Raw genomic sequence first — 24,019 nt, 5'->3', positions numbered from 1 at the left:
GTTTCAGAGATTCAATCCTGAATTGGGTGAATTTTTCCAACTTTTCCAGCTGGATAGTCACGTTCGGGGCACAGTCACTTTGACTGATAGGTGTCCCAAGACAGACAGTTATAGTGTCTACTGACCCCCCCCCCCCCCTCCCCCCCCCTTAGTGTGTGTGCTGTTGGAGAATTTTTAAATGAATTATGTAACTACTATTATGGGTTGCTGGCCATCCCAGAAGTTTGTGCTTAGTTTTGGTGATTAAAATATTAGTGCCTTCTTAGCTGTTACTTAGAGTGCGGGAAAATATTATTTGGTCACTTGCTGAATTTGTAAGTTTGCTCATTTACTAAGAAATGAACAGTCTCTATTTTTTATGATGGTTTCATTTTAATTAAGTGAGACGGAATATTAACCAAAAGTTCAGAAAAAACACATTACATAAAAGTTCTAAATAGATTTGCGTCTCATTAAGTGAAAGTGAAGTACTTGATTCCCTACAGCCCAGCCAGAATTCTGGTTCCCACTGATTGGTTGTGTGCCACGTTACAAACAATCAGTCAATTACAGATACTCCTGATCTCAATGTGTTATGTGTGTAAAGCACACCTGTCCACAGAATTAGTTTCTTCCATTCCAGTCTGTCCGCCATGGTCGGCAAGACCAAATCTTAACTTTCCCATTGAACAGCTAAATAATTCAGAGAAGGCTTGGAATAAGTGCTGCGGTCAGATGAAACTCACTCACATCAACCTAACCTGCCATGTTTGGAAGAACAGATATGTTCTTTGGGTCACACTCAACATATCTGTTCTTCCAGTCTCCAGACCTCAGTCCTGTAAACGTCTGTGGAAGGAGCTCAAGCTTCAGGTAGCTAAGCAGGTAGCTAATCTGTTAGCCAAGAAAGCTAAAAGATTTAAAGAGTTTCTGTAAAGAGACTCGCTGCGCCGTTAAATATAAACAAATGTCCAAGAAACCCATCCGCATATATACATATTCTGTACAGTGTCTGAAAATATAATGGTCTATACCAGGGGTCTGCAACCTTTAACACCCAAAGAGCCACTTGGACCCGGTTTCCACGCAAAAGAAACACTGGGAGCCGCAAATACTTTTTGACATCTAAAATGAAGATAACACTGCATATATTATTTTGTTTTGTTTTTTACCTTTATGCTTCAACTAAGGTGTGTTGCTTATGAAATCCATGAAGTGCTACAGAGAAAATTACATTTTATTTATGTAATTAACACATTTTGAACTCTTAAAGAAATATAACAAAAGGAAAGACACCCAGCTGAACTAAAATGATCCAGCAAACAAAAACTGTTGTGAGGCCCCCTTATATCGCCTTTGGGCTTTTGGAGCCTTGACCTGACTTTGAAAAAACAATTGGAAAAAAAGCACTATGCTGCTAAAAGATGAAAAATAGATATTTGCAAAATTCTGCCTAAATATGTATTTTACCAGGTTGATGTGTGTGGCGGGGCATCGTCTGCAATGCCGCTGCAGGGGAGGCGGACGCACCTGAGCGGCACCCGCAATCTCGCCTCGCCGCCTTAACGTCTGTGCTCTCGGCTGTTGTGTTGGTGTGTGTCGGGCTGTGAGCTGAAAAGCTACAGCCGGCTGTATGCGTACAGCAACCGTGTGTGAAAAGTGGTCAATAAAGAGATGCTGAAAAGCACGTTCATGGAAACATCGTCGGGTCTGCGTGGTATGTTTACAATGGGACTTCCGCTCCTGAACCTCCGCGCACAGCGTCTGAAAATCGGGGCTTTATTAAGTCACTTTCATCTTTACGCAGGACTGTAAGCTGTCATCTGTGAGGCGTGAGCGGTGTTTGTTTTTAACATAGTTCACGGTGGAGAACAGCTGCTGACATAATGTGGATCCGAAGATCCATAATTGGCCTACCTGGGGTTGAAAGTCTCGATAAATGCACGGCGCTTCGGCGGGTACACCGGCTTCCGCGAGTGTGACGCTTATTTTGAGCGATGAAAAAATAATAAAATATAATTTTATTTTATATTTCAATATCACAATAATCTTCCAATTTAGAACTACAAGTTAAAAAAATAACTAATCACAAATAAAACACACTTCAGCTAAATACTTCTAATTTATTTTCCCAGACCACGCGGAGCCGCAGTACAAGGACTAAAGAGCCGCATGCGGCTCCGGAGCCGCAGGTTGCCGATCCCTGGTCTATACTTTTTGCTTAGCTCGTAAAAAACAAAAAACCTTTTCCTCAAGAACTTCTTTAATGTTGCAAATCTGTAGAAAAAGGAGATTTTTTTTGTACCAAAGGACTGGGGATATAAAAATAAATGGTCCTGGCCTGGATGTGCACTCCAGCCTTTCTTCAGTTGCCAATCCACTTCTGTAACTGATGGCTGCTGGCATGTCAGAGAAACTGACACTTTGTCTACGTGCTGACATGCACCTTTGATCTGCCAGGCTGTAGATTCCAATTTGGATGTAGTTGCCTATTTGTTTTTGCTCCCAAGCTGCTCTGTCTGACAGGGACCATCTATTTCAACAGCTTCCTACTCCCACTTGTATTTTTATTCATAACTCTTTTGTCATCTCGACTCAGTTAATGTTTTTTTCTCCTTACTAATACAGTCAGTAGGCTCGTCTTTCTCCCTTCCAAATGGATCTCACGTTACATCTTTTCTTTTCCTCCATGACAGGATTCATCATTTTTCAGTTGGAAATGCAGATCTTTTGGTGATTGTTATTTTTATTATGAAATGTGGGACAGATCAGAGATGATGGCAGCCTGAGCTTGTGTGTTTTGGAGCGCTTGTCCCTGCGCGCCGTCACACCTGCATCTGTGTGTGTTTATCGAAGCTGACACGTGAGAGCTCTCTCATCTGAGAGGATTGACGGAGCCATTATGGTGGCGGCGCTGTGTGGGGTTGAAGCCCATTAGTGACGCTACACCCGCTGCAGTGTGGACGCCGGTCCCAGCAGCGTGGCCTGTCACCGCAAGACGGATTACCCCACTATGCTGCCACTCTACATCCCCTCGCCTCAGCCTCCCTTGTGTGTATTTGTTTTTGAAGACTAAGGTTGCAATTATGCACAATATCCGTCTTTGTTTTGTAGTTGAAAATCAGTTGTTTGTGAAAACACTTTTTGTCTCTCGTGGTCACAGTGCATTGTCAGATGTATTCCCATTTAAAAAGACAGAAAAATACAGGATACATCAACTTGAGACTGCTTCAGCTGTTTTTGTAGACTTTAAAAAACTGATAAAAGTCTTAAGTAGTGCTTTACTGCAGTGAGTGTGTGTTTCTGTGCTGACAGCAAGTTTTCTATGTGTGTGTCTGTTTGGAAGCAGTACTGTCACGCCTTCATCTGCCCTCCTTCCATGGGGATCCTTAAGAGATGAGATGTGAAATGTTGAAAGCAAACAGACTCTCAGGTTAAACCTCTGTGTGTGTTTACAGTGTGTGTGTGTGTGCTGAAACTTCCTTGCTGTGGAGTCCAGAAACATGCAAATCAAAGTATTTCTGCATTTCAGTCACGCATGGATGATGGTAATTCGTGCTCATTATAAAACATATTGAATATGCAGTGTACAGGACAGCTGTGTGGCTGTGTAGGGCCATTTTGCTGTAAATACTTAGAAGTCAGAACTCTACAACTCTACATTTCCAGGTTTTGCTCAAAATGTGCAGTTTAACTTAAAGAGTAAATTGTGTTGGACAATAAAAAGCACACTCACACACATTCAGAAACACAGAACTCAGGCCTGAGAAGCAATCATGTAGCAAGGGCAGAGGTTATGGGAACATCACCTTCCAGGTTCTCATTAGACACTGATATGAATGATAAGGACCAGTCACTGAACAGAGCCATTCATAGGGTTATCTGTTGTGTCCATCACATCACACAGAAAGGCATTGCATCCACATTTGGATTACAAGCATGGCATCATTCTGGATTTAAAAGCGAAACTTTTAATGTTTGTTCATGTTTAGACAAATCACATTAGTTAAAAATAACGTACAACGCATTGCTATGCCATAGAGTTTATAAAACACTGAGCATAATCTGAGTCTGAAAAATTAAGCATGAAATTTCCTAAACCTGCATTCATTTTTTATTATTTTTTTAAAATGATTTTTTTCATTAAAAATAAAATTGAAAAATAAAAAAGAAGCTTTTGTTGATTGATGTTGGCATTTTAAACAAACAAACAAAAAAAAGAGGACAATTTGCTGAACTTAGTGGGCAATACCTGTGTTTCCACAACTGAATGTTCAAACATTCAGTTTCAGTCGGTCACCGACAGCAAAAGACTTCAATGCAGTCACTGGGCAAAAATTGAAGCCAACTTTAGTGAAGAATATCTAAAAGACAAAATAATGCTTAAGTTGATTATTGTTTTTTGTGCACCTTCCCAGGACCTTGTTTCAGATAACAATAAATGAGTTGTGTTGTGAGTGAGTCTGTTTTGTATCAAGTCCTAATCCCCGTCTTATGGCTCAGTCACACTAGAGTAAAAATAGGATGGCAACATCTCTGTAACTAGGAATAATCACTGGTCGCCTGGTAATTGCATTGAAGTTTTTTGCTATCGGTGAACAATTTGCAAGTAGTTGCTGTGAGTATTTTTATTGCACGTTGCCTGGTGAAAAGCAGCCTGTCTCCAAACAACTGAAGTGTATCTTCAGAGGAGTCGTTCAAAGCCAGTGAGTTTGCAAATTCTTTGCACAATTGTGCAATAAATATGCTCATGCTGAAATCTCTGACCACGGTTTTAGTGTGACTATAACTTTATACTCGGTTTCATTTAAATAACTCCTCTGTTTTCTTGATTCAGAGTATATTCAAGGTCTTAGACTGTAACTGTTGAGCATCTTTTGTTTGTCTTTGCGTCTCAGATGAGGATGGAGCTGAGCCCAGTGCTAACTCAGTCTCAGCGTTCAACCTCCTTCGTCTGTCCCACTACACTGGAAGACAGGAGTGGCTCCAAAAGTCCCAGCAGCTACTGACAGCATTCTCTGACCGTCTGACCACTGTTCCCATAGCCTTGCCTGAAATGGTGCGAGCTCTTATGGCCCAGCACTACACACTTAAACAGGTGAGTTTGAAACTAACACACATGATCATGAAGGGGAACAAGTTCAGGCACCAGAAGGATTTATGTTGTCCTGTGAGTTCACCGGTTATTAAAGTCTTTTGAGTTTTGCATGTAGGAATCAGGGCTACTGGTGGGTTTTAGTTACTATGACAACCAGATAATACTTTACAATTGGTATTGGTAGGATAGTCAAAGTAGTCTTGATTTAATATTACGCATTTAAAGTGCCACTGTTGATTGGTGTTAGCCAAAGACAGTTGTCCTAAAAGCCAGGTTGGCTTGGAGAGCAGGTGTTTGCCAGGCTGCCAGCCCAAATTGATTTTTGCATCCACCCACTAAAGGCAAAGGTTTCTGCTTGAATGATGTATTGTGCAAACACAGTTTGTCATGCAATTTGCATTTAGCGGTAAACAAAAACTGAAGAAAATGATGTGGCATAGCAGAAACAAAAGCTGAACAAGAAGCTGGTGAAACAGATTTAACTGATTCTCTTGTATACTCAGTAACCATGCAGTAAAGTGAACGTGAATCAGTATGAAACTATTCCACTACATCTCTCCACAGCACTGCAAATAAAGTTTTATTGATTGATGATGTTTGCATATTTGGGTAATAAAGTTCTCTCTTTAGTTGGTCAAACTACAGATGCCATGAAGCAACCAGAGCCTAAAGTCATGTCTGTTTGTTAACTTTTTTTATAATAACAAATATTGCAAAAAGTGAAAGACAGAGATAACGTATACTATTCCTTCCGATTGCAAATCACAGCAAGCAGCCCTACTGTACTGTACTTTACTGTATTGTGTTTCAGCCATTCCTAAACTTCCACGGCACAGTTTGAAATGGGACACACAAAACTTTTAGTCACTCTGATCGTCTCACAAATGAAAAATGAAACGTTTCCTGTGCGTGTTTTGTCATTCATTTGTTTTAATCTTAGTTTTTCTTTCCAAATTAAGTTTCCTGGTTACTATGAAATGTGAGATGAGTTCAAGATCAGGAAATGGTCTGAAAACCTGAATAATAATAATAATAAAAAATAAGTTATTTTGAAACCCCTTAAACCCTCAGAAGTTCTTTAGAATCCCAAAACTTTTAAAATAAAAATGTGTTGATTTTGAAACCAATCCTAAAGGATTTTATCCTGTAGGGTTAAATAATAAGTGCATCTAATTTTATAAAGTTATCAAACAGGATTAAGTTGTATAAAAGTCTAAAAGGTGTGACTTTTAAAACGATGCTTTTCTGTGCACTTGAAATGTAATTTGTTTGTAAGAATCAAATATTTTTTTTTAGGTATTTATTGTAAATTATGCTGCGCGGCCCACCTGGATCAGTTTGTGACCCACATTTACGTTATCACTGTTAAACATCTTTTACTGAACAAAAAAAAAAAAAAGTTACGATTTTTGTTCCCTGAAATCAAAACGATTTTTCATTTAATGAAAAAAGATAGCAGGGAGCTTTTTAGTTCAGTCAAGTCCATTTTGTTTTTCTATCACATTTGTGTCTGCTTTTAAAGTAATAAGTAACATTGTGTTCAGAAGTTGTTTTTGTATTGTAAATCAGTTTTTGATTGATCTCAGCTCCTGGCAACTAATTTCTTAGTCGACTAAATGAGGGGCTGCACAGGAGTGTGCGTGTGGTGTAGGGCTGCAACTATTCCTCAGCATAATCGACGACATCGTCTGCGCAGAAATTTATTGTCGACGCATCAGACGCTAGTACCACGTAAATGTGTTTTTGTAACTGACCGCAAAACAAGGAGGACGGAAGAAAATGGAAATGAGAGATTAAGATAAACATTAAATGTAGATTGTGCAAAGTGGAGCTTTCCTCCCACAACAGCACTACCGCAGTGCGTGATTATTTAAAGCGCCCGCACCCTGGAGCTGTGACGCCAGGTCTGAATGGGTCTGTTTTAGAAAGTTAAAGAAAAAGGCAAATTAGATCACTACATGAATAATCTTTAGTTACAGCCCTGCTGTGGTGGGTGAAACCTTTCTCCCTCCTTTGTCCGATCAGACTATCAAACCAGCTTGATTAGCAGTGACTTAAATAAAGGATCAAGCCTAGATTTACAGATTTATGGGGGTTTCTACAGCGATCTTGGGGCTGCAGCTCCATCTGGTGGCTCATGGATGCATAACCTTTACGACACAATAAATTGCTGGCATCGATTGAAATGTTAACAATTAGATTAAATGAGCAGAATGTCTGGTACCGAGCAGAATGTCTGGTACCAACCAGCAGCGACAGTTAGTCATCTAGTCAAGTAGTCACGCACATCCTTAAGCTGAGGAAGTGTTCTAAATCAAATGAAGGATGAAAAATCTTTCACTTTATATATAATGAAACTGGAATGTATGAAAGTTTTGCAGTAATTAAAAAAATAAGAATTTTTTTAAACAATGTTGTATTTCTTTAGCTTCATTGGTAAACCTCGATCCCAGTAATAATCATGAGTTAGACTGTGAACAAAGTGGCTGTGTGTGTAATTTACTGACTAATGAAAGTGGAGTTAGAGCCAAGTAGCCTTCAATATCCTCACCATTCACAATATTTATGTCCTGTGCTGTTTCTCCTCCCGCTGCTACTTTTTCATTATTAACTTGGAAGCTCAGCGCCCATCATATAAACCCTGTTTGGATAAACATTTGTTTACAAGAGTCCTCCTTAAGCAAGCAGCTAATTTGTTGATACATATTTTTCACCCCATTTCATGGCCCGTAGGTCATCTGAGGACAGCACCTCTCTAAGCTCCCTGCACATCTAATCCCTGGACACACAGACTCTTAATCATTTTCCCCTGTTTTTAAACAGGACTTGTGCATTTAAGGGATTATTTCAGCTGTTCAGTTATGTAACTGCTTTGAAATATTAACACCCTCAGTTTAGCCTGAAACCACCAAAAAATAGCAGGCACAGCAGGAGTTAGCCCAAAGTTTCTGTAACACTCAAAGAAAATTTTAAGTTTGAAAGCGTGTGAGAGAAGGGAATAACAGGAGCCTAAAACAGGATTAGTTAGGGGTTTGTCTGTCATAGATGACAGGGTGACAGGTCAGGGTAACAGCGCGAGGGTAACAAACTGAGAAGTAAAGCAGGGGAAGGCAATCCCAGAGAAAACACCTGCCTCCCTTGTTAGTGCTACAAATACAGTACTGACCTATATCACTTCCTCTCCATCTCCTCGTCCCACGTGTCACCTTTCCCCCCCATTGCTTTGGTCTTATTATACTTCTTTCCTCTTTCTTCCTTCTTCTTTCATCCACATAATCTTTTTTTCCTCACCCTCCCTCTTCTATTTTTTTTTTATTTATCTTTTTTAGATTGTGATCTGTGGCCAGAGGGATGCTCCAGATACCACAAGTCTCCTAGCAGCAGTCAAGTCCCTCTTCCTCCCGTATAAGGTAAGCTTTCAACATCATGTTTGATTGAAAGTGATGCATCATTTCGACAAACTGAGAAAAATATATCACCAATCGCTAAAGCAAAGATCAGCTTTCAGCTTTGTAGACGCATGCTGATTTACTCCAGCGTCAGTGTCTTTAAGGAGGCAGCAGATTTGCACTAACCTTCTAAACGTGCACACACACTGACACACAGAAGCAGAGTGAGCCCAACGTAGAACAGCGCCTGTGGCGTTGGCTGATTTAAGTGTGGTTTTTTAAAGGTCAGCCTGAGCTTCTCTCTTTTCCACTCCTCAGTGTAATAACTTCCCAGCTATCTCTTTGGGGGCATTAGTTGACCTTAAAGCCCGTTGCTGACATTGAAAGGCCCAGTAGGTCTAAATCTTAACTCTGCAGTCGGTGAAGGCCTTACTTGTCTTCCTGCTAGCCCTGATGGAGGCTGGTAGTTAAGAACTGGACAGCTGTCAGTCTGAGTCAGTCTTAAATTCACTGTGGCTAGCCAACATTTTTCAGTGCTTTCAGACAAAAAATGTTTCTCTGTGTTTCACACTAAATATAATAAATGTTAAAAAAACAACAACAGCATAAATTGTATATAATGGCAGGTTACCCGTGGTGAAAATCCAGTGTGGGAGTGCCTTTAACCTGCTTTCTTTGTAAACTGAACATGTTAGAGTAAAACCTAAAAGATTGTCAAACAAGCACCAGAGGTTTCCAATTTGTGAGCGTTAAAAAAATGTCTTTTTTAGAAAATTTTGACACAAAAGGAAACAAAGCTAGAAGATGAGCCAGTAACAGAATGTAGATAAAAGAGACCTTTTACTTACTGTAACTTGTTTATCAAAAAAATACATAAAAAATCTCAGGTGAAAATACTAGTTTCTAGTATTCTGTGTCATTCTGTGGGGGGGGTGGGTGTAATGAAATTGAAAATTTCATGTGACTATTTGCCTTTACGTCTGATGTGGTCAGATCTGAGTTGACTTAAAAAGGCCATGCTTTCACACATGCCTGTGATTTGGTGCCAGCCTCTATCTCAGAACATCTTGACAGCATGGAAGAAAAATTTCTGCGTGGCTTTGACTTTGAGAGGGTGAGGTCGGAGACAGTCACTGTCTGTTATGGATGTTAAGGTCCAGAGTGCATCCACAGGAAAGCTCCTTGGTGTTGTAGCTTTCTGCTGCTTTTGTCACTTTGTGGGTTGAATCAGCGGTCTCCAACCTTTTTTGCACCACGGACCGGTTTATGCCCGACAATATTTTCATGGACCGGCCTTTAAGGTGTGGCGGATAAATACAACAAAATAAAACTAGTACCGGTACCGAAAAAAAGAAGATTTATTCATAACACACGTGAAAAGACCCAGGAAAACCGAGTTAACGATAAAAACGATAAAATAACGCTGAAAACCGATAAAAACCCTGAAAACCATACATTTCACACCTGAGCCTCAACTCTCGTGGCCTGGGACCAAACGACTCACGGACCGGTACCGGTCCGAGGCCCGGGGGTTGGGGACCGCTGGGTTAAATTGTAAAAAGAATCTTTACAAGCTTGTTGAGTAAGTGAAACTCAACAAAGAAAGGGCTCCAGCACAGATTCACAGCTCTCACTATAACACTTCTCTTTAAATTCACTTATTTGCCCAGCTTGCAACCAGAATTAGACTACTAAATTAAAGCAGTGATTGTCCACTCCATCTCTCGCCCTGTCTTTTCTCTCACACACACACACACACACACTCCACACTGCCCTACTGAAATATAGATGAGTTGTGCAGTATCAGGCAGTGGCTGCAGTAACATCAAGCCATTCCAGATCCCCGCAGAGAGACACAGATCAGGACCGAGCTGGATGGAGCCATTATCAGGATGGATGTATTATTAAGGCTGATGTACACTGTGTACTGTCACATGCTCAGCCATGTTATATTCAGGGTAATGACAGTGATTTCTCTGATGGGGTACTGTCTCAGTCAGGAGAAATGGTCACATCAATAATAAAGACAGGTTTATTTTCAAGTTGGGTTCATTTAAATGAGAAAGTTGGTCATGAAAAATGTAGTTTTTATTGCTCATTGATTTTACGCTGCAGCCCCTCAGAATGGTAACCACGTCATGTCAGTGCAGCTGTGATCGGCCCATTCGGTGGTGTCATTTCCTCCTGTGCAATTCCAGCTTCTCTTTCTGTCACCATTTTTTACCCCTTAGCCACGTAAGGCTGATGGGGTATCATGGTCACCCCACCGGGTGGGTGGATAAATGCTGGCAGCAGCAGTGACTATGTAGGCTAAATTGTAGCCTCGTATTGTAATCGCGCATGAGGAGGCCATCTCACAGACGAGCCCTTGTGTAGTGACGTATGAGAAATTTGTCCCTGTTTGTTTGTTTTTCTTGTGTAAAATGACTCAGCTGTCACTCCTGTGCTCTTCAGCACACTTCAAGTTTTTCATTGACAAAAATGCCCGGTGGGGAAAAAGTTAAGGAGATGAGATAATTGAGAAGCTCCGCAAATGCACTGTCAAATTACACTGTGATTCAAAAATCAATCCAACACTCGGAAATGTCCTCCTCTTGTTTTCTTTCATTTCATGATGACTATGATGGATCAGTGTAGCTGCTACATACACACACAAATAAACTTCAGCGTGCACAGAAAACACACAGACTTTATACAGAGAGGTGAACCAGGAGCCTTCTTGTTGTGAGGCAGTAAGTGATCAGCACTACACCACTTAGAGTAAAAGAATAAAATGTTCTTTGGACTGAAAACAGTAATATGGTTAAAAAGAATACAGAAAAGAAGTAGAAACATTATAGTCGAGGAAATTTTATGTGTTTATTTTTTATCTCGAAGACATGGAATAGAAAAAAAGAGGCTTCACTGGTATCTTGTTAGATACTGAATGTAAAGATGGAACAGTTTACAGTATAACTGTGCATTTGTGCTTTTAGAAGCAAAGAAACAAAGACTCCTGGAGTCTGTTTGAGTGACACGTCAGATACAGATTTTGTTCTAATGAGCCTTCAGAGTGAGATGAAGGGGGAGGCTGAGAGGGAGTAAATGAGGCAGAGGACAGAGTGTGTGTGCACATAGTATCTGTGTGTGTCCAGATATAGTGGCAAGAGCCAACTTTAGTGGCAGTAGAAGCTGTCTCAGCCAGGATGAGATTTGATGGTCCTGCACAACAATAAACATGCACATAAACCTATTTTTGGAGATGAGACATCACACTTTGAGAGGAATGGCATCACTGCCTACAGCAGATGTAAAATACACTCACGGACTTTCTGATACAGTTTGTTCACAAGCAACACTTGGAGCACATAAACACATTCTGGGAGATACACAGTTTCACATGCAAATATAAGATAAATAAGTGAGGACAAAAGTTCACATGTACGTGATGTGATTACAAACTAGAGGAAGGGAAAAGGAAGAAATTAAGAAAAAATAAAACTGTGCTCAAGCAGTTCGCCTGTTAATTGATTATCAAGAAATTTAATCAGCAATTTAATCAGCAGCATAAACAGAGAAGCCCACACCTCTCCCTCTCCCCAGCCACCTCCTCCAGCTTGTCCGGGGTAACACCAAGGCGTTCCCAGGCCAACCGAGAGAGAGATATAATCTCTCCAGCTTGTCCTGGGTCTGCCCTGGGGCTTCCTCCTGGCTGGGACATGCCCAGAACACCTCACCCAGGAGGCGCCCAGGAGGCCGCCTTATGAGATGATTGAACCACCTCAACTGGCTCCTTCCAATGTGGAGGAGCAGCGGCTCTACTCTGAGTCCCTCCTGGATGGCTGAACTTCTCACCCTATCTCTAAGGCAGAGGCCAGCCACCCTTCGGAGGAAGCTCATTTCCGCCGCTTGTATCCGCGATCTTGTTCATTTGGTCACTACCCACAGGTTGTGACCATAGTTGAGGGTAGGGGTGTAGAACTACTGGTAAATTGAGGGCTTCGCTTTATACTCAGCTCTCTCTTCAACATGATGGACCATCAATCTCCCGCTCCCTTCTCCCGTCACTCGTGAACAAGACCCCGAGATACTTAAACTCCTCCACTTGGGGCAGGAACTCGTCCCTGACCCGGACTGGACACTCCACCCATTTTCCGGCTGAGGACCATGCCCCCAGATTTGGAGGTGCTGATTCTCATTCCCACCACTTCACTCTCGGCTGCAAACTGTTCCAGTTTAATGGTTCAGTGTTTAGAATAATGCTTATTTTATAGTGAACCTTTGTGAAGCCCTTCACTGCTGTTAGAAACCAGCTTTTTTTAGCGCCTTTCCACTTACTTTTAACATAGCTTTCCTTCTGATTGGTTACATTTTTTAAACAGAGGGATTGAGCAGCAGATGGGTGTGGATTTAGTGCTGACGTACTAAATAACTCTGAACGTAAAGCCTTAGTTTTGGCTTTACAGGGGTTACTTTATCATATGCTTAAATATGGCTTGAAACTTTAGCCATGTCTAATTTGAGCATCCAATTTAACAATCCAATCCAATTTTATTTTTTTTAAAAAGTTGACAAAAGTAGTGTTGTGTCGGTCACGAACGAAATGGCTCTTAGTAATAAAAGCATGTATAACTTTCCAAAAGTTAATAATAAATAAGAAGTGCTTGACCTTAGAAGCCTTAGTTGGTAAAAACCTAATTGAACAAATGAATTAAGAATTGTTTGTTCAGTCTTTAAGTTACAGCCCATTTTCACACCAAGCTTATTTATAATGGAAACTAAAAACGCTACGTCCAGATCAACAGAATCAACCTTTGGAGACATTGGACACAGGTCCAGTTTTGGATCATCGCTGGAACTAATTGGTTTTTATTATTGTAATTCATACTTCTCATTAAAGTAAAAAAAAAAAAATTAAGGTCATTCAGACTTTAATGTCACTTGACAAAATATGTAATACTTTTAGGAGCAGGTAGATTTGGAAATCATCAGCACAGAATTGATACCTGGCAAAGTAATAGAATAGAACCCTGTGAAACTGGTTAGATCTAAAGCACTAAAATAATGCTGTCCACAGAGTCATTAGCTAATAAAAGATCATTTAAAAACTCTTAAGAGAAATGATTCTGTTCTGTGAAATGTTTTAAAACCTATGAAATAATAAAAACCTCGACACTTTCTTGGTACACATTCTTTGATCTGTTCCTTTAAAGTAATTCATTTCTGGTAGCAAGAACAAGGAAAAGTAGAAAACATGATCTAAAACAGATAATGTACAAGATGACACGAAAAAACACCAAATGAACTGGAAGGGAATGGGTATAATGCAAGTAAGGGGTAAAGTGCATGATGGAGTCAGCTGGGTGGGTTATATAAGCATCAGGAGTGGGAAGAGATTGAGGGTTGGTAAATGAGATAAAGGGAAGAAGTCGAAGGAAGAGTAAGAGGACTGTGCGCCACGTTACATTAGGTAGCTATGAGCAGAGAACATGTCTAATTTAAATCCAATTACTCCTTGCCTGTTTTCCTGGTTTTAGACCGCCACAAACTAATTGTGGTGAATGAGGTGCTCAGAACTCAACTCATGCTAATCTAGAGCATGCACGCACACACACACGCACATTTTTATTTCTTCACACTTCATTTAAAATACTTACTATTTTAATTCACCGCAAGAGTCTGCACTTCTCAATTCACTCCAGCACTCGGAGCTGCTTCTTCACTTTTTGCTTGTTGGAATCAATTATAGGCCTCCGTTAAACCGAAACATCGCTCTTGATTGTAATTGCTGCAATAAATTGTGGTTAATTTTTCTATTACACAGAAACATAGCTTGATTAGAGTCGGGTTAGGGTTTGTTGATTGTGTAAGTACAGGAATTGTAGTATGGGATTTGCAATACAAATAGAGATGCAGTCTTTTTTAGCAATTGGGCCTAAGGATAGAGATAGACACTACAGTGTTACAGTGGTGTTTTGTGACATGAATCTTAGTCTTACATTGGTAGGACTAGAAACAGTTTTTCTAGTGTGCCTCCTCTACTTAGGACATGAGGTCTATCTTGTGGAAAATATGTTAACAGTGTGAAAAACACAGGTATAAATGATAAATTGATGGTGGCTAAATTTTCTTCTTCAAAGCCACGTTGGCACTGAAAACACCAACGTGTGGAATTTCTTTGCTCTAAAAGTGTGCAGTCAGAATGTGTTCTCAAAATAAGGCTAATATTCTAACAACACTTGCAAAGTTGTTGTATCATCTTCATGTTAGTGACCTCTGTGAGTCACTGATTCGAAAGCATTACATCCATATTTGCACTCCAATAATGTTCAACCTGTACTGAGTAATTCGCTTCCTTTTTCTTTTACCATGTCTGCATTTGGGCACATTTGTGAGTCAGAATGGTTTAGCGTCTTTTGCAAATCTCCACATAGTAATGCTTACCGAGACTTTTTGTGGTTTATAACAAAGAGATGACATTATCAAAATGATAACATGTTTTACCCAAGAGGCAACGTGTGTGCAAGTGCCAAAAACTGCCACTTGAGCACCTTCAGGATTAAAAAAACATGTTTCAACCTGGTACCAAAAGGTTGTTTTTGTTGATAGTTTCTCCCTTCATAACAACTCTATGACTACTGAGTTATTTATTTATTTGTTTAATTCATTTTTTAAACAAATCCACCTGGGTGCTGGAGTTAGACACATAGCTGTGTTTATGGCAGATGTCCTAACAGAGGCAGCTGAAACTAGAAGGTCTTCGCTAGGGTCCATTCACTGCTTTGAGTCATTAAACTAAATTTCTTCACTGTGTTTGTGGCTGATTAAACAGGAGTTAACGTTTATTAGGGCTGATGCAGAGATGAGAATTGTCAAAACAAAGTCCAAAAACACCCACGAGATCGTACAGTTCAAACATACTTGGGGAATTTAACAGACCCAGGGACAAAGGAGAAAAGAGGACTATTTATACACTTGGGGCAAACTAGACATAGGTGTAGAGTAGATGATCAAGGCAATGAGACAGGATGGGGGTTCAAGGTCAAAAAGCCATTATCAACCTGATGAATGTCTCTCTTTAAAATTTTAAGGTTTTATTGCTATAGAGAAAAATGTTTGGTAAGTAAGGTAAGTAAATGCAATTTAGTTCTCTAGGAACATTACTTTTGAAAGAGGGTTGGAATTGTTGAAAGAAAGCTTCATTTTGAACTGTGTGCTGGTTAATCTTGGTGGTTAAAAAAGAAAAATCAAGATTTCTCCATTGGTCTGTCTGATCAGCATTTTTAGAATACATTTCTAGAAAATGGAATACATTCAACACTAAACATGAAGATTTACATTCATCAAGCTGTGATCTCAAGGCTGCTTAGTAATGTAAGCAACAAAGCATGTTGGCAGTGGCATTGATAGTGGTTCAAATTATGAATTTCTGTCAGCCCAAGATTTACACATGATCTTTTATGAGTTGAATAATGCTTTACAAGAACTGTAATTCCCATTGTGAGTTCCCACTGAGCCCGACTGTGTCTTGTCAGCTCTGCTTATTCATCAGCCTTCCCCCCAGAAAACTAGCCAAGTAACTTTGTGTAACTCTATTATAAGCAAACTGTCACAGAGAGCAATAGAGTTGCTGTTCCTCTCTCGAGTGTATTTAAGTAAAAACTTCAGCAATATGTGTCCCATAATCTGGAAAGTGTTTGTGGCACGTCTTATGGAGGACTGTAAAATGTGAGCGTTAGAAAATATGCTTAGGACAGAGAGATTTTTTATGGTTTAAGAAATACCATGTAAGAATTATTAAATGGAATTAAATGTAGATGGATATATTTCGCATTCCCTGTGCCTTTCGAAAGACGAGAGTGAGGCAGAGAGAATAGGACAAATCGTAGAGTAGAAGGATGGACCGTGGCCTATTAAGAGGAGAGTCCTTTTGAAAATGTCTGCGAACAACTGGGAATCCCTAACAAGACCTTAGAGACATGGGGGAACAGTTAGCAGGGTGATATGGAGTGTGAGTAGAGAAAGGGAAAGGAGGGGATGGGTGGAGATAAGAGACAGTATCTACTAGCCAACTTGCAATGGTAACACGACTGTAAAAAAGAGGATTAGAGTTAGGCATGCCCAGGGTCCTCAGTGATCTTTAAGCTCCGTTGTTTCACTCTGTGTCCTGTTGTGTCTCTTTGTTTCGCTGAGCCTCGGTCACTCATGAAAGCTCCTTAAAAGATTGCATATGTCCGCTAAGAATTGTTTCTTCTGTTCTGTTAAACAGACTCATACTTGTAGCAACTTTCTGCTCACTTTGACCACTCAAAGTGCTTTCTACCACAAGCCACTTAAAAACACACAATTTCAGTGCTTTTATTTATTCCTAAGCACTTTTTAGCCAACATTTATAGTCTAATGGATGCGTCAGAGGCAACTTGGGCATCTTCAGCGTCTTCGACATGTAAAGCCAGGAATCAATCCACCTCCTGATTGTTCGGCAACTCTCTCTACCACCTGAGCCGCCAATACCTTGATGACCTGTTAAGCCCAGTAACCATCCAGAGTAGAAAACAGTCTGACTGACAGGTCTGGGAAAGGCCCCAGATGGCCCCAGATGGTTCATGTAGAGGAAAAGTGCATTTCATGCTTACTTTAATGCATTCAGGTAGCCACTTATCCTCTTTTTCCTGCTTTGTCTCTGCTATTTTGCAAATGAACATCCTTTAGATATTCAGTTTCACATTACATTCACCTCCTTCCATTCTTCTAATATTTGTTAATCTAAAGCATTACACATTCATCCATTAAGTGAATGTTACTTTTTTTTTCTTTTCATCTTCATAAAGCAACGGTGAAGCTGCATGTACACTCATGATTCAGCAGAGTTGACAGCTTTAGTGGCATGTGTGCGATATAATCCTCTGCCCGTGGTATCTTGAGTGCTGTAGCCATGCTTGATGCTTCGTGCTTGTCCATATCTCAGCTCAGTAAATATCCTTATGCTGTGTGTGGATACACATTTACACATACATAAATACAGGCATTTTGCAACTGTATATCCCTTTGGGTCATTCTTTCCCTCTCTATAAGCTGTGAAATTCTTTCTCATGTAATCACAGGTGTAGCAAGATGAAAAAAAAATTTTGTTTGATCGTTCTTATGCTTGTAAAAAGATTTTTCCCACAGTTGTGGACAGAAGTTTGCATATATATATTTAATACTTTCTTTGAACTTTTTTTTTCTTTCCAAAGAATTACCTTTAAAAAAAACAAGTATTGTGTTCACAAGTTTGAATTTATTAAGAATTTCCTCTAATGCACACAAGGTCAAAACTATACTTACATGTTCAAATATATACATGCAATTTCACTCATATTTGGTTAAATCTCCCTTAGCAAGTTTTACTTTGACACTTGATACCCATCAGTGTATCTTTCCTGTATTTAAATAAAACTCAAGATTTGCTTTTGTCTTGGAAAACTCGCAGCATAAATTTAACTTCTGAGATTTTTTTTGAGTAAATGATTCCTCTACACAGCATGCTACGACAAAATGTAATAATTTTAGTTAAAGTTTCCAAACCTGGAACTAGGTAGACTGCAATACAGTTGCAGACTAAAGCTGACAAACACATCTTGTTTGGTGTTACTTACACTCTCCTTTTGTAGTCTAGGTTAGTTTAAATCAATCAAAAATAATGTTTTGAAATGTTGTGCTGAAAATGCTACAACTTTGTGTGTCCCATGCCTCCATATTGGTGACCCTACCTTGAACACGCATCGAACCATGGAGTTCGCCCTGGACGGCCAGCTACTGCCGGCCCTCTAGCTCCTGCTGTGGCTATGTTTGCTGTGGCTACGTTTGCCGTGGCGCTCCAGTTGCTGGACTTCTGGCTCCACGACCCCTCGTCATGGTTTGTCCGGTTTGTCCGCGTGGAGGCTCAGTTTGCTCTCCCCGGCATCTCGGCTGACGACACGAAATTTCATCATGTGGTGGCATCGTTCAACCTGCTAGCCACCCGCCGTGCGATGGCCCTCCTCCGGGACCCGCCCGTGCAAGGGAAATATGTCGCCCTTAAGGACCTACTCCCGCGGCGATACACCCTCTCCGGTGCGGAGCAAGCCAAGAAACTTCTTTCCCTCTCCAGGCTGGGCAGAGGCACGGCTCTTGAACTCACGGAAAACATGTTGTCCTTGCTCGGTTCGGACGACGGAGGATTCCTTTTCGTCCATCTCTTTACCAGACAACTGCCTGTCACTGTGAGAACTGGCCTCGCCAGCTCCCCGTTTCTAGCGGCGCAGGAGTACCGCTCCCTGGCTGAAGAGGCAGATCGCATCCTGCTGGTTTCCCACACATTTGGAGTGCATGCCTCGGCCGTGGATCTGCCGGCGACACCCCCAACAGCCTTCTCCAGAGCGGACAAGCTGGCACTAACGGCAGGAACCGCTACACACTGCGGGAAAGATTTTTGTTTCTACCATCAGCGTTTTGGCGCCAGAGCGCGTTGCTGCCTGCCGCAGTCGCTGACGATATGGAAAGGCTGCTCTTCATTGAAGACTCACGCTCCGGGCGCTGGACTCTGGCTCCCAGAAGAGCCTCATCACGCCCACCGCCGCGGACCGCTTAGCAGCAGGCCACGGACTGCAGCTGATTGCGGCTAACGGTTCTCCTATTGCAACTTGTAAAGAAAGACGAGCCTCATGCTGGAAGACACGCCGGTGTGGGATGGCGGTCCGCGTTTGCTTTGCGACGTGTCTATGGGTCGCCCGTGCCCCGTCGTTCCCCTTTCGTGGCACCGTCGTGTTTTCGACTCCATCCATGCTCTCTCTCACCCGGGCTTACAGGCTTCGGTCAAGCTGGTAAGCGACAAGTTTGTTTGGCCGGGCCTGCGGAAAGCGGTAAAGAATTGGGCTGCTGCGTGTGTTCTGTGCTAACGCTCGAAGGTCCACAGGCACACTCAGGTGCCCCTCGGACCATGTGCACGACAATTTGGTCGGACCACTCCCACAGTCACAGGGTTTCACACACCTTTTGACTGTGGTGGATCGCACCACCAGGTGGCCAGGGGTGGTTCCCCTGGCTTTCACGACAGCAGAGGTGGTGGCCAGGGGGTTTCTTTTGGATTTTGGGGGCCGGCAGGAGGTAGTTTCAGTGGACCAACTTAAGCCTGCACACATTCTGCAGGATGCGCCTGTGGTGCCAGCCCTCCGCCGCAGCCGCCCACCTGCTGCCGGAACGTTGGACTCTGACCCTCCCTCTGTGATCCCACCGTGCCCGTCGGCGCTTGTCCGGCAAGCGGAGGGTTCGGCCTGTCCTTCCCGGCCTGGTGAGCCCACAGCCAGTTCTCGGACTCCGCGTTTCAGTCGTTCTGGACATTTGATTAAGCCCCGGGTCCTGGACTAGTGGACTGTTTGTTTGGGTGTTCGGGGGGCTGGGCATGTGTGGCAACCCACTAGAGGGCTCTACTCACACCCAAGCTTGGCGGTGGTGGATTTAAGTAATAATACATTTTTACATTTTTTAAAAAAACTCAAAAGCCAGTTTAAAAAACTTAATATCACATTTTTACAGTGTATTTCTATTGTGATATCATTTTTATTTTAATTATTTAAAAAATACATCATCTGTGGTAGCATGTATAGATATGAAAAAGTAGCATTTCAGCACAACATTTCCAAACATGAAAACTCAATCTTTCATGTAAACTTTTGAAAGGAACAGTAGAAAACTGCTTTAACGAAAGTTTGTGTGCCCATAAATAGTTGGAAGCACTCTAAGCTGAGCCAACATCTCCCTGGCAGTCAAAGGAAGGAAAGCAGTTCTGAGCATTTTGTTCATTGACAGTGCCAAGAATCAATTTGCATTTAGTGGAGAACTGTGTTGAAGAAAATCCTGCATCAACATTACTCCGAACTGCATGCAAATTCTCTACAAGCAGTTCAGTCTTAGTCTGTCTCTTTCAGATAATTTATTTTCAAAGCAACAATTTGGATTTTGTTCCTGTTGGCTGCCTGTGTCTCCTTCCTGTACTGGTGTACTTCTTCATCTGCCTCAGCCAGTATCATGTAATTTTCACTTGGATCTCTTATCTGAAACTGATGAATGGTATCTAGTATCTGGACCTTGTAACATTCTATCGAGGAGGCAAGGCAAGTTTATTTCTTTAGCACATTTTAACAGCAAGGCTATTCAAAGTGCTTTACATAAAATTTCAAAAGACATCAAAGGTAATTTACAAAAGCAGCGTAAGAGGATATAAAAGAGCATTTAGACCAGGGATGTCAAACTCATTTTCCATTGAAGGCCACTTTGATCGCCGAGTGAAACATACATTGTGTAAAGACATTTAACTACACATTTAACTACACATTTAATTCCTGAGACATCTTACTATAAAATAAAGAAGTTCAATTTCAGTTTTTCTACACGATAAATATCTAAAAATACAGAAAAGATTCTGGCAGCTCACTGCCCAGACTGTCCCATATTTATAGAACTTACAGCTTATTGATTGATGAAAGTTTTCTTGTTTTAATTGAAACTTCTATGGTAGAAAGTAAAAAAACAGGAACTTTTCTGTCATTTAATTGTTTATCTGTTACTTAACTACTTTGGTGTAGTAAGAATGGCTATAGAGAAGATTTTTATCAGTTGTATAACTTCTAAAACTTTCTGCCCTCTTCATATTTTCCTTGCTTGCTGTCCTTGTCCTTGCTGGGCTGATTGTGGACCCTGGGCCTTATGTTTGACACACTTGATTAGACATTAAAATAGCTATATAAAATTAAAACAGTCATTTTTTGTGACGTTGCAAGAAGAATGAAGTAGTTATTAGTACTAAAGTTAGAAATTAGTAGTTATTTTCTTTAACCCTCTAGGGTCGACGGATGCACGAGTGCGTCAAAATCACATGACCAATTTAAGACAACAAGATGCAACGATGCACAGCCTCCATTTCAACTTGTCAAAAGTGTGGACTGCAAACTATATACCAGTTTTTGAATTGTGTTGATAGGCCATGTAAAACGAGAGTTATGATAAAAGAAAAATACACGCTATGTTTGTGTCTGAATAAAATGGTATAAACAGTGTTTTCTAAGGACAGCGCTAGCAACCACTCTCCCCTTTGGAGCAAAAATTTTTTTTTTAAAGAAAAACACCCCTTTCCTATTGGTGTTAAAGTGTACCATGTCAACGAATCACAAAATTATATGTGGCATTTGGTTGTTTAGGAAGAGGGGGTAAGTTTTAGGAATGACACCAGATATGAGGTATGAGGGCTGTGCTGAAGAGAATGATACCAAACAAAGCAAGATGAACAGTTTTTAAAGGTGAAATATAGAAGTAAAATCAAAAGTACGGTAGTCAAAAACGGCCAATTATACCCTGGACCCCAGAGGGTTAATAACGCTTGAATAATTCAGTTCTGCTCACATTTTTTACAGCAGTATGAAGCTAAAATCTCAGTATACAAAGATATCCTGTAAACAGAATGGTGTTGTTGGAAAGGCTAAGAAAAATAATTGAAAACTCACTTTGTTCATTTTGTGCTGAAATTAAAAGACATACAAATATGTTCTAGCTGATCAATCTTTCACACACAGAGCTAGTATCCATACACGTGCTGAAATTCACACAATTTCCCATAGTGAATTAGAAAGAAGCAAAATTTTAGACCTTATTTCCAATTCTGGCCCACTGTACGACTGAGAGCTAATGAAACACCTCAGATGGAGTCCAGCAGTCTTTCATCTCACACATCCAGTTAGTGGCTAGTGGTTCTCAGGGGCACAGATGTACTGTTCATCTGCCTTCCAGTGACCCTGAGTGTAAAGCCACCTGAAACAAGAGCCAAGCTCTCTGTCAAGGATTAAATTAGTTACATCTGACAAGAATCTAGATTTCTTTTGGTTCAAAAAAAAGTTCATCTCTATTATTTTTTCTGCTTTTGCAAAAGCAAAACAGAATGTAAATCTTTTCTTATGAGTCGATATTGAGTATTGACAAAGGCCGATTATGATAATATAATATTTTTATTATAATTATTATTATATAATAATAATTTGCAGACATCTGTAGTATTCTGATTGATGATAATAATAATAATAATGGATTGGATTTATATAGCGCTTTTCAAGGCACCCAAAGCGCTTTACAATACCACTATTCAACAACCACATATTGTTGATGTAAGTTGATACAGATTTGAGCAGGTAAAATTCACCACAATATGCTTTGTTTAATCTATAAATATAATAATTTACAGTATATTAGAATAACCTTCAGTACACTTTTGATCAGGATATGTTTTTCAGTGCACACATAAACAAATATGTTGGACTGATTATCTCTATGCTGGACTATTGATGTTTGTTATTATCAGGTTTTATCGATCTTATAATTCCCTAAAAAGCCCCCAGCTTTGAGAGGATGAGAGTTCATTTTGCTTGTTTCTGTTTTCTCCCATATTAGTTTCTTGTCATTGGCTCCCAGTTAAATCCAGAATTGAATTCAAAATCCTTCTCGTCACATACAACATCTTGAATAATCAGGTCCTGTCATACATGCACATGATCCTAACAGAGCACTCTGGTTCCCAGAGTCTCTAAAAGTAGAGCCTTCAGCTGTCAGCTCCTCTCCCATGGAACCAGCTCCCAGTGTGACACCCTCTCTATTTTCAAGATTAGGTTTTTTTGATAGAGCTTGTAGTTGGGGCTAGATCAGATGTCCCTGAACCATCTTCTAGCTATGCTGCTTCAGGCTCAGAATGCTGAAGGACTTAATAGGATACACTGTGCACTTCTTCTCCGCTCACCTTTTTTACTCTTCACATATTTTTACGCCACTGCAGCATTAATTGTAGTCTCCTCTCTCCCTCACCCTGCTTTGTCCCGTCTCCCTATGTTGTGGTTTCATTTGTCTTCTCTTTTTCGTATCGTTTTCCTCTTACCCCCCCAAATGAATTATTATAAAGGTAAAACAGTGAAAGTTTGTCATGTCTGCTTTTCCTTCAGTGGACTTGTAGCCTCTCTCATTCACCACCACCCACATTGCTCCACCTCAGTCTGCAGCCCTCCTCGGCTCTGCTCCTCAGGCCTGAAATCAGTTCAGCTGATCTGCTGTGTATTTCACTTTTTTTTGCTCTGATTACTACTTTGGACTCTCTGCTCTGACAGTAGAAATCTGCCCAATTCTCTACACTTCCAGCCCCGGGTCAGCACCGTAGTAACCATTCATCTTTTATCTAACTACAGTGCCCTGTGTATTCATCTATCAATCACATCTAGCTGTTTCTTGCTCATGTGTCAACAATGCAGGTGTGCTGTAAATGTAAAGTGCAGCATTTTTACAGTGATTTCTGTTGGGGGTCAAATTCTCTTGGCGGCTTTAAGTAGAGGTGTTTGTAATAATTTGTCATTTTAGCCAGCACTAAAACACTGGATAAGTAATGAAGTATGAGATGATGAGTTTTATACACAGCTACATAAATGACCCTCTTGGTGGTTCTAATATTAACCAAACTAAAGCTAACCGTTGCCGTTTCAAACGTGTAGCACCAGGATGATTCTCCACCCGTGTTGTGGAGCCG

The 24,019-nt window shown here is 40.7% G+C and overlaps 1 protein-coding gene across 1 annotated transcript in view; it reads left to right on the top strand.

The window, feature by feature from the left end:
• The window catches only part of LOC309703502 (spermatogenesis-associated protein 20-like), a 57,017-nt gene that overhangs the window by 23,273 nt on the left and 9,725 nt on the right, over positions 1-24,019 (top strand). Inside the window, exons 14-15 of the mRNA XM_082528387.1 lie at positions 4,878-5,077; positions 8,407-8,487. Of these exons, the coding sequence (XP_082384513.1) occupies positions 4,878-5,077; positions 8,407-8,487 (281 nt within the window). The remainder of the gene's footprint in view (positions 1-4,877; positions 5,078-8,406; positions 8,488-24,019) is intronic.

Source organism: Aulonocara stuartgranti (genome assembly GCF_965226115.1).
Source record: "Aulonocara stuartgranti genome assembly, chromosome: 3".
Classification (NCBI taxonomy): domain Eukaryota; kingdom Metazoa; phylum Chordata; class Actinopteri; order Cichliformes; family Cichlidae; genus Aulonocara; species Aulonocara stuartgranti.
This window is presented reverse-complemented; position numbering and strand designations above follow the sequence as displayed.